Below are 11462 nucleotides of genomic sequence, written 5' to 3'. Positions count from 1 at the left end.
GAAGCTATGTTCATGCAGTCTAACATGCTTCAATCGTTCAGGATTATAAAAAATCTCACAGTGTGAGCCGGCCTTAAATCACTTAATGTGTAGTCTAAACCAGTGTTTACCGACCCTGTTCCTGGAGGCACACCAACAGTACATATTTTGGATGTTTCCCTTATCTGTCCCATTAATTCAGCTTTTGGAGTCTGTTCTAATGTGCTGGTGAGTTGATTCAGGTGTGTTTGATTAGGGAGAGGTTGAAAATGTGTACTCTTGGTGTGCCTTCAGGAACAGAGTTAGGAAACACTAGTCTAAACAACATGGGTTTATAATTCCTCAATTCACTGAAGTATTTCTTTGTTGCCGTTGTTTAAGAGCGATACTTTAAAATGACCAATAGATTTCACCATAGAGACACTTTGAAGCCTTGGCATATTGGCTTTGACTGTTTCAGTGTTTCACAAAGCCTCGCTCTAATTCATGATATTTTATTGTTGATCTTGGTCGTTCTTGTAAATAAACTGATGTTTCGGTCATCTTTTTGAAGTTTTGTGCTGTCTTGTTCTTCACACATGTCACAGTCACATATTTAATAACATTTGGTTTCAACCTGCCAATTATGGCTAAAACAAATACTAAACAAACAGATAATGCTAGGTATAGAAAGTATAGAGGTGTAGGCTAAGGTAACAACATTACACTTCCTTAGGCTCAGTTACTGTCAGAAATAGACGTTAGAAGGATTCTCTGTTTAAAAAAAAATCTTTACTTTAGTTAGCTCTGCGGCACAAGCTGGCCACCATCTTGGAAGTGATGTCATGACATGTCTCGATTTAGTCTGGGTTAAACGTTTGACTTTCGAAAAAATAAATGAATACATACATCAAATCTTTCTTTCTGCCCTGAGTTCACGGTTGACCCTTTTCACATTTGGGTGTTTCTCAGTAGAGGAAGTCATAATACTGGGTAAACCTAATAGATATTTACATTAGATGTCGCCTACGCTGTTGTTGCCTATTGGAAGAAATGCGTCAATAGAGCTGCCATTTTAGTACAGAGTAGCCCTCCTTTGAAATGAATGTGGGACCAAGGTACAGGGGAGGACTGTGGCCATCCGGAGTCATAGATGAACATACATCTATGATCAGGAGTTTTCCAAGTGGTCAGTATGCAAATATAGTTTTAAATTACAAAAATTATAATTTTTCATCACTTTTCTACATCGATGTGATTGGGAGTGATGTATTTATTTATATTGTTTGCTGATTTTATTCAACAAAACTAGCATAAGCCTAGTATTTAGTGTGAGTTGGTGCTACTTTGCCTTATGGTCAGTGCAGTATGTGACTGTACCATCAATACTTGTGTAGCACAAAAGTTTGTAACATACAAAAACTAGTCCCAAAATCTTACCTATGAAATGTTCTGCCTTCATGCTTTGTTTTCTTTGTTTGCTCATTACTCCATCCGTACACCGCGTTAAGTCCAGCATCTTCACATTGGCTTTGCGGTTGACTAGTGCGGTTGAATGACATTTGTTCTAGGAGTACAACTGTGGCAACGCTATTGATGCATGCTCTGTATGCAATATCTAGTGTATATGGGTAAACTTTGGCAAAACACAGTGATTGTAAGAGTACAACGAATATATTTTTACAATCCTATTTGCTTAAGTAAAAAAAGAAAAACTCCATGATGGTGTTATCAAGATGTTCAGAAATAGGAAATAAAATAGTGCGAGACCGATAACGGCAGCCAGCCCTACTGAAAAAAAACAGCTTAAACCAGCCTAGGCTGGTTGGCTGGTTTTAGCTGGTCATTTTCCAGCCTGACCAGCTAAGACCAGGCTTGAAATGGCCAAAACCCCTGTAAAACCAGGCTGGTCAACCAGCTAAACCCAGCCTAGGCTGGTTTGAGCTGGATTTTTCAGCAGGAAGAAGAGAATTAACGTCAAATTTACGGTCCCGCCCCTATAGAGGCTGTATTACAAACACCTCACCCAAGTGGGAATGAGTTTTTTTTTTTTTTGTAATTTGATGTAAACATGATATAATACATACAGGATAAGTGTTCATACTGTTGAAAAACAACTAAATAAAGACTTTAAGGCATTTAAGATGCTGAAGACCGTTAAACGCGTCTTTTGAAAAGGGTCCGTTAAGATTCAAATGTAGAAAGTAAGAAAGTAGTGGGGGAGGGGAGATCCTATATAATTTCAAGTACATCATTTAAGCCTCGCTCAAAGCACTACGTCGTCAATGTCTAACATTCAGCACTTGAAAGATGGAACAAAACAAAATTTAAGGAATGTAATCGAATTAAAAGTTTATTGAATTAGAGACAAGAACAACCCACCTAAAAAAAAGCTGTTTATGATGTGAAGTGAGCCGAGAAAGCGTCGCTCGTGCGTCAGGAGGCGCTGTTGTGACGCTTTCCAGTCCAGCGCGAAAACCACTGAAGAAATGAAGACGGTGAGTGTTGCTGAGAGAAGTTATTAATCTGTTTTATATGTTCATCTGCTTGTTATTTTTCTGCCTCCAGAGTTTAAATGTGCTCAAATGAAGCGTTCGTTCGTGTGTGTTTGAGCAGTAGCCGTGTTTTAGCCATGGTATGTGTAAGTTTAGCAACACTATAACTGACATTCCTCCTCAGGTATGTCACACACAGCGCTGCGTGATATTGGAGAAATGCGATGTTTTAGTTTTCTGTGATATTATATATAGAGATATGACTACTGTTTCACTTGATGAGCTCTGTTTGGAAAGAATTCATTAAGTTAGATTAAATATGATGCTTCTGTACAGGAGTTACTCATGTAATAGAATAAAATAAGCAGAATAAAAGAGTGGATAATTACAATAGAGCAAAAATAAAAGTAATATTTACAGCATTTTACACTTTTCTGGTGAGTCTAGTATTCAGGTAGAGAAATTGAATGATCAAATCTAAAAATCTACTCTTCATCTTAAATATAATTGTAAAACAAAACACTTTTTTTTAAAAATACAAATGGTGCCTAATTGTGCCTAAATGCTTAAATGTTTGTAACTTCAGGGTATCCTGGGGCTTTAAAAAGTCTTAAATCTCAAAAGCTAAAAAGTCTTAAATCTACTGAAATGTTGTGTTGTAGGTCTTAAATTTTTTTTTTGTTTAACCGGTCTTAATTTTCCTTTGTTCATGTATAGCTACTCAATCTGGCCATTAACACCCATACAATCGCCAACAACCCATCTCAATAAAGCTTTTGACTTTCTATTTAAAAATAGCATTTATTTACTTTCCTTACTGTAACATTTGCTTAAGTTCTCCAATTATTCACTGCTGAGGATACTGACCTGACTTAATTTCGTTTTATTATTAAATTGTTATTATTTTAGACTAGAGTAATTAACAGCTATGTTTTGTTATGCTCTTGGGAAGGGTTATAGGGTTTGTGAATGGATATATTTGAAAATTAATTTAAAAATATATTCAAACTAAATTATTATTATTGTATTATTAAATGTATTAACTTTTATAATTTTTTTAAAAGGGCAAACTAAAATCTTTTCTAACTGGGATATTCGAGAAAACAAATCCTTAGCATTTACCCCTGTATATGTCTAAAGTTTCATTTATAATTAGGGTTGGGTACCGAAACCGATGGCATTATGGCACCGGTACCTTTGTATCGAGTCAGCATATGAATTTCGGTGCCTAATTCCGGGGCCACTCTTGCTGCGACAAGAGCATAAGAAGCATCAAGGGGTCCATCAAAGGCACACATAAGTACGTGTTGTCACACCATCTCTAAATATTTTATTCTTAACAGCTTTGTCACACTGTCAGCGTTGTCAGGCGTTTGTTCTTGTTGCTTATAGCAGTGTTTCCCAACCCTGTTCCTGAAGTCACACCAACAGTACACATTTTCAACCTCTCCCTAATCAAACACACCTGAATCAACTCATCATAACATCAGAAGAGACTCCAACACCTGAAGTTAATGGGTCAGAAAAGGGAGACATCCAAAATATGTACTGTTGGTGTGCCTCCAGGAACAGGGTTGGGAAACACTGGCTTATAGAAGGCAAATCGCGCAGTACAGCACATGCAGTGAGCGACTCACTTCATCAACACGCATGATCGCGTTCATCTAATTTGCTTAAACTAAGCGTTCTAAACCATGGCTATATTTTACAAGCAAGGATTCTGACACCAACATGCAGCAGATGCTTTACAAAAGGTGTGTGTAAGGGGGGGAAAACGTCAAACTTATGAAATGTGAGGGCTTATGGAATCAACTTAAAGGTGAGGAACGGACTGTCTTTGACAGCTTGAGACATTATCTGGCACTTTCAGTGAGTAGGTTTACATAGACACAAATACTCTGATGTTAATATGATTAACACAATACTCTGATCAAGAGTCGACCACGTAAACACTGATTTCTGATTATCTTAAAGGACCACAGACACAAACTGCGGAGGAACCATTTATAGGCTGGTGACGCAGTGATGTTAATGCATCTACGTGCTATAACATGTAAGAGGGAATCATGAATGTAACATGCTAAAATCAGCTCATGTAAACACCTGAGTCATATTATTGTCTTATTCAGACTAAGACAAATCATTAGATCACTGATGTCCATGTAAGAGTAGTCACAAGCTCCAAACCCAGAATAAAAGGAGTTCCCTGATGTTGATGACAGCCTCTCCACAGGTTAGTAGTAAGCTAATGTAATGTTAATAGCATAATGCGAATATTGCATTCATGCTAACAAACAAATGATCAAAAGAAATATATTAATGCTGTTCTTATATATAAAATATGAATTGATGTTTACTTTAAACTTATTATAAATAAATATATATAAATATATATAAATATATATATATATATATATATATATATTTATATATATATATATATATATATATATATATATATATAGTTCAATTATAATCATTAAGATTTTGTTTTTGGTCAAATAATTTTGTGGCTAAAAGTACCGGTTCAGACACTGTTTTGGCACCGGTACCGTTTTAAAAGTATAAATTTAGCACCGGTATCGAAATAACCCCAAATGATTCCCAACCCTGTTCATAATTGTCTTAAAAAGTCTTAAATTACTATTAATTTTCAGTTATTACAGTATATAACACTCATAGATTTGTCTGAATATGTGAACGACGACTGTGATAATTTCATATTTTAAAATATCTGTATAATATTCCTTTTCCATTGAATCATTACTGAAATTCAGTTTACACACATTTGTGAAGTAAAATATTTCTGAGTAATATCCTAAATAAAATGTTATTTTCTTTAATAATGCATTAGTTGTGTGTAGTTCTGTTCTTGTTCAGTAAGCGATGAGTTCAGTTTGTGGTTTATTAAAGTGTTTTGCTCATGTTGAAGTGTTTGTGTTCAGACTATATAATGTATAGGGTGTAGTTCACCAAAAAATTAAAATTCCTCACCATTTACTTACACTCAAGTGGTTTTAAAAACAAAATAAATCAATGTAAAATGCAATAACGCATGTTTTTAAATATGTTTGAGCTTCTTGGCATTTTTAAAACAGATCAGAGAAGGTTTAAGTGTAAATCAGTGTTCAGTCATGATGAATTCAGCTTGGAGATTTAAAACAGTTCAACAGATTAATAAGCGTTCAACACACGAACAAAATCATGCTGTGTTTGAGTCATTTATAAATGTACAACACACATAATATTTAATGTGTTTGACTGTTTGTGTCCAGATGTTGAGCGTGGAAGTGCAGATGGACGTGAGCTGCTGTAAATCAGTAGGAACTGATCTGTCCATGCTGGATATTGAGGATTTCATTAGTCAAATCTGTCAGCTGAAGAAAGAGGTGGCGTCGCTGGAGGCCAAGCTGAGAGAAAGAGGAGAGAAACTCCAGCCAGAGGTTTGAGCAGATCTTCATGTCCTGAAGGTGGATTGATGAGCTCTCTGTCAGACGCAGCTGATGTTTCTTGTGTGTTTCAGTGTCAGGATTCGCTGTGCGGCGTCAGAGCTCAGAGATCCAGAGACACGCGGGACTCAGAGCTCAGCCTGACTTTACTCTGTTATACTGACGCTCAGGATCATCAGAGCTCTGAGCCAAACGCTGGAGAACAGCAGACCACCCTGAAGATGTGCTCTGTAGGAGAGGAGGACTGCAGGAACCTGATCCAGAGCACAGAAAATACCACAGAAGATGAAGATCAGAGAGAGCAGGAGGATGAGGAGAATGATGATGATGATGATGAAGATAGAAAAGATGATGTTGGAGAACAGCAGACTCCAATGATGTGTTATGATGAACTGGAGGACTACCTTAACCTGATCCAAATCAAAAAAGAAGAAAACACCTCAGATGAAAAACCTGATGACGATGATGATGACGAAGATCGTAACAAGGATGTGGAGGATTATGATTATCCGGATGATGATGATGACTTTGCTCCTCCAGGTATGTCACAGATAGGGCTTCATGATATCGGAATAATGCGATGTTTTGTTTTTCTGTGTGATATTATGAATTGAAATATGAATAAAATTGCACTTGAAGAGCTCTGTTAGGAAATAATTCGTTAAAGCCCAATGCCAATTTCATTTTTTACCCCTACCCTTCCCCAATTTTGGTTTTTGCAACACATTTCAAAAAGGGTTGGGACGGGAGCAGTTTAGGGCTAGTCATCAGATAAATTGGTTAAATAACGATGTGCAAATACATAAGAAAATGAATGAAATGTTTAACAACAATGTTCCTCAAAGAAAGAGAGGAAGACATTTAGATATTTCACCTTTAACAGTGCAGAACATCATTAAAAGATTGAAGGAATCTGGAGGAATTTCAGTGTGTAAAGGACAAGAGCGCAAGCCTAAGCTGAACAACCGTGATTTTCGATCCCTCAGGTGGTGCTGCATCAAGAATCCTCATTCATCTGTAAGCCATATCACCACATGGTCTCAGGACTACTGCGGTAAACCTTTGACAAGTACCACAATACAGAGTTGCCAGTTAAATGCCAGTTAAAACTGTACTGTGCCAAAAGGAAGCCCTATGTTAACAGTGTCCAGAAGCGCCGCCAACTTCTCTGGGCTCGGGGACATCTGGGATGGTCCATCACCCAGTGGAAACGTGTACTTTGCTCAGATTAATCAGCGTTTCAGGTGTTTTTTTGGGGAGAAATGGACACGGCGTGCTCCGGGCCAAAGAAGAAGAGGATCATCCAGACTGTTACCTGCAAGTCCAAAAGCCAGGGTCTGTCATGGTATGGGGTTGGAGTTGTGGGCAAAAGTAACCTGCACTTCTGTGATGCTCTATTAATGTTGAACAGTACAGAGAGATGTTGGAGCACAATATGCTGCCTTCTTTTTTAGAGACGTCCATGCAGATTTTAACAAGACAATGCTAAACCATACTCTGCACACATTGCAAAGTCCTGGCTGCGGAGGAAGAGGATGCAGGTACTGGACTGGCCTGCCTGCAGTCCTGACCTGTCTCCAATAGAGAATGTGTGGCGCATTTTAAAGCAACATTTAAGTCCTCATACTCATGCCAACCCTATGACTTGTTTGCAGGAAGATTGGGACAAAATGACACCTGAAACACTTCATCACTTGGTGTATTCAGTCCTTTTGTGTCTTTTAGGTGTTGTGAAAAGGAACAGCAACATTTCAGAGTGGTAAATGCTTTACTGATACAACTTTTTTGAAATGCGTTGCAAGAACCAAAATTGGAATACATGTTTATTTTGGGGAAAAAAACAATAAAAATCATGAGAAACACATTAAATATTGTATGTTGTATTGTCTGCAATGAAAAACAAGTCAAAGCAAATTTAGAAATCACTAGTTACTTTTTTATTTGTGTTTCATTAAATTAGATTAATTATGATGCTTCTGTATCATGCAGTAGAATAAAATAATCAAAATAAAAGAGCAGATAAATACAATAGAGTTGTCAATTATTCCTTACTTAAATCACAAACCTCTGCGATTTAATAACCACATTAGAACATGTAAAATAATCATTATTTGTTTACAGATGCTGCTGATCCTGATGGAGAAATGCCCTCTACATCTAAACAGCAACTCACAGGGAAGAGTTCCTCTGGAAAAACTCATACGCCAAAGAAATATCACTGTGAGCAATGTGGGAAGAGTTTTAGATCAGCTTCAATACTGGGGGTTCACCTGAGGACGCACACTGGCGAGAAACCTTTCCAGTGCAACCAGTGCGACAAGCGTTTCGGTACAAAGTATTATCTGTTGCGTCATATGAAAAAACACACTGACGAAACAGACAACGTAGAGAGACCATATCAGTGTTCACACTGTCAGAAATGTTTCTTCGAGTTATATCTCTGTAAAGCTCATGAGAGAATTCACACCGGAGAGAGGCCGTATCAGTGTTCGCACTGTCAGAAAAGCTTCCGAACTAGGATGAACTTGAAAAACCACGAGAAAATTCACACCGGAGAGAAACCGTATCAGTGTTCGCACTGTGAAAAATGTTTCGGTACTAATGCAAACTTGAATCACCATGAGAGAATTCACACCGGAGAGAAACCATATCAGTGTTCGCAATGTGAGAAAAGTTTTGGTACTAAAAAGCACTTGAAAACCCACGAGAGAATTCACACCGGAGAGAAACCGTATCATTGTTCGTACTGTCAGAAATGCTTCTCTAATTCGAATGCCTTGAAAGCCCACGAGAGTATTCACACTGGAGACGGTACATTTCAGTGTTCACACTGTCCGAAAAGTCTCCATAGTAAGTCTGCCTTGAAAGAACACGAGTGGATGCACACTGGAGAGCGGCCGTATCCATGCTCGCACTGCGATAAACGTTTCCGAAGTAGGTCACACCAGAAGACCCACGAGAGAATTCACACCGGAGAGAAACCGTACTTGTGTCCCGACTGCGGCAAGAGCTTTACGAGAAGTCTTTCTTTCAGAATTCATCAGAGAGGCCATACAGGAGAAAAACCGTATAAATGCTCACACTGCGACCAGTGTTTCACACGACCAGACACTCTTCGGAATCATGAGCGACTTCACACAGGGGAAAAACCGTACCACTGCTCCATCTGCAGCGAGAGATTCACGTTTCCATGGCTTTTGAATACACACAAGAAGAAACATGCCGTCTCAGAATCCTCATAGATCAATTTTGTAATTACATTAATGGTGTGTATATAAAAACACCAACTTGCTTTGCTACACCAGTCTCAAAAGCAAAAACAAGAATGTCTATTCAGCTTTAATTACTGGATATGCATCCTGTTTTTGTGCTGTCTTTATATTCACTGTAATGTTCAGATCGATGTGTGTTTTTGAATCAAAGACTTAATATTTACAATTCATCATGATATTTTATTGCTGATCTTGGACACTATTCCTCCTTCTCTAAATAAACTGTTTTGGTCATCTTTTGGAAGTTGATCTTGAGCTGTTGTGTTTGTCACAGTCACATATTTAATAACATTTGATGTTATCCTGCTAATTATGACTAAAACAAACACTAAAAGAACAGATAATGTTTCAAACAATTGATGGAAAATCAAACAAAACAAAGTATAGATGTGTAGACTAATGTAACTTCATGTATTTGTACTTAAAAGTTACTGTCATAATAATAAAATGTATTTGAGGGATTCGCTGTAAAATTACTTTAAAGTGTTATTTGTTTTTCACCTTAGGGTTGTTGCTAGATCGGATATGTTTGTGGCCGGAAGTTAATGAGAATTATGTATATTATTTATTAAATTTCCCATTTATTGTATTTTATTAATGTCTACCCCCACCCAAACCCTAAACCCAACCGTCACAGTAACGTAAAAACAGTTGTTGTACCGAGTATTACTTATGTTATCTATTAAAGTACCCAATAAATTGTATTTTTTTAACGGCTACCCCCACCCCAATCCTAAACCCAATCGTCACAGTACTGTAAAAATCTTAATTAATGTTATTCAGTGTCATAAAAATATGCAGCTTTATTAATACATTAGCTCACATTAGACTTTACCTCACATTAGCTACGTGAAAATCGTCCGCCATCTTGGAAATGACGCCATGGCGCGTCTCGCTTTGGTCAGGTTCATATGAATATGCTCAATTATACTGACTTCTACTGTACATTAATGTATATCCTTCTTGTTTTTTTTATTTATCTGTGTATTATTTGTATTCTTTTCTTTTGGATTGTTAAATTTGATTGTTTGATCGTAAAAATGTTATTTTCATGGAGAAAGTATAGTGGGGGAGATCCTAAAGTTTAAAGTGTAAAGCATTTAACACTCGTCCAAACCACTGCGACATCAGTGCTGATTATCATTTCACACTTGAAAGATGGATGAAAACAAAATTTCTGAAATGTATTCAAGTTAAAAGTTTATTGAATTAGAGAAAAGGATAACGCCTCCCCGATAAAAAAAGATATTTGTGAAGTGAGCCGAGAAAGCGTCGCTTGCGCGTCAGGAGGCGCTGTTGTGACGCTTTCAGCGCGAAAACCACTGAAGAAATGCAGACGGTGAGTGTTGCTGAGGGCAGTTATTAATCTGATTTATATGTTCATTTGCTTGTTATTTTTCTGCCTCCAGAGTTTAAATGTGCTCAGATGAAGCATTATTGTATGTTTAAGCAGTAGCCGTGTTTTAGCCATGGTGTGTGTAACTTTATAAGCAACACGTCAAAGGCAACAGCGTCTATGGCAACACATCAGACAATAAATGTATAGAGTAGGGTGAGGCAGCAGATATTTCCAGTGTTTTGCTCGAGAAATTAATAATATTCCCAACAAAAATGCAAAGCATTAATTTTATTTGATGTTATTTTCTACGTAATAATTATTTATTCAATTGTTATTATTTTTAACCATTTTCCCCTGCATTGTTTACAGCTCGAGACTTGTAGGACCTCATGAAAAAGTACTCAAAAATAAAGTTTGTTGTGAGAAAATTACTCAGAGTGCGTTACTATAATTATTGTATGTGAAGAAAGAGTTAATATTAATTCCCTCAACTCAACACTAAACAGTGTGATCTCCTTAATCATTAAAACAACAATAAATGACTGAAAAGATATAACTAACTGAACAATATTTACAAATACAGTTAATACAACAGAATTAATGCATTAAATCATAATCTAGTGTATTTTATATAATAATGTATTCAATCATAGCATTATTTTACATGATTTACATTACATTTGCATTATTACATAGCAATATTTAATAGTAGAAAAGTTGAGTAAGTTACAATTTATAAGCAGTTGAATTCAGGTTAGGTGATCTTTCAAACAGCAGGTGGCACTGTGAAGGTCTGGAAGTGCACGTCTGAGCGTGCACACACACGTATATGTGTTTGTATATATATACTGTATGTATATATATATATATATATATATATATATATATATATATATATATATATATATATATATATATATATATATATATATATTGTGATAATGTCATA

At 36.6% G+C, this 11462-nt stretch overlaps 1 protein-coding gene across 2 annotated transcripts; it reads left to right on the top strand.

The window, feature by feature from the left end:
- Positions 1-2380: 2380 nt before the first annotated feature.
- LOC130221933 (gastrula zinc finger protein XlCGF26.1-like) lies at positions 2381-9598 on the top strand. 2 transcript variants are annotated; one of them, XM_056454525.1, is made up of 4 exons: positions 2381-2456; positions 5729-5896; positions 5977-6442; positions 8024-9598. In XM_056454525.1, the coding sequence occupies exons 1-4, from the start codon at positions 2448-2450 to the stop codon at positions 9142-9144; spliced, it is 1764 nt and encodes a 587-aa protein (XP_056310500.1). In that variant the 5' UTR covers positions 2381-2447; the 3' UTR covers positions 9145-9598. The 2 variants fall into 2 exon arrangements, with proteins under 2 accessions (XP_056310500.1, XP_056310492.1); XM_056454517.1 differs by lacking the exon at positions 2381-2456 and adding an exon at positions 2511-2593.
- Positions 9599-11462: the final 1864 nt, after the last annotated feature.

This window comes from Danio aesculapii, chromosome 1, assembly GCF_903798145.1.
Source record: "Danio aesculapii chromosome 1, fDanAes4.1, whole genome shotgun sequence".
Lineage (NCBI taxonomy): Eukaryota > Metazoa > Chordata > Actinopteri > Cypriniformes > Danionidae > Danio > Danio aesculapii.
Note: the sequence above shows the minus strand (reverse complement) of the source record. Positions and strands in the feature narration are given on the sequence as shown.

Excerpts from the sequence above, each read along its gene's own strand:
- LOC130221933 (XM_056454517.1), top strand. The coding sequence starts at position 2,534 with ATGTGCTCAAATGAAGCGTTCGTTCGTGTGTGTTTGAGCAGTAGCCGT. Across the intron at positions 5,897-5,976 it reads GAGAGAAACTCCAGCCAGAG|TGTCAGGATTCGCTGTGCGG; the intron begins GTTTGAGCAGAT and ends TGTGTGTTTCAG. Across the intron at positions 6,443-8,023 it reads TGATGACTTTGCTCCTCCAG|ATGCTGCTGATCCTGATGGA; the intron begins GTATGTCACAGA and ends ATTTGTTTACAG.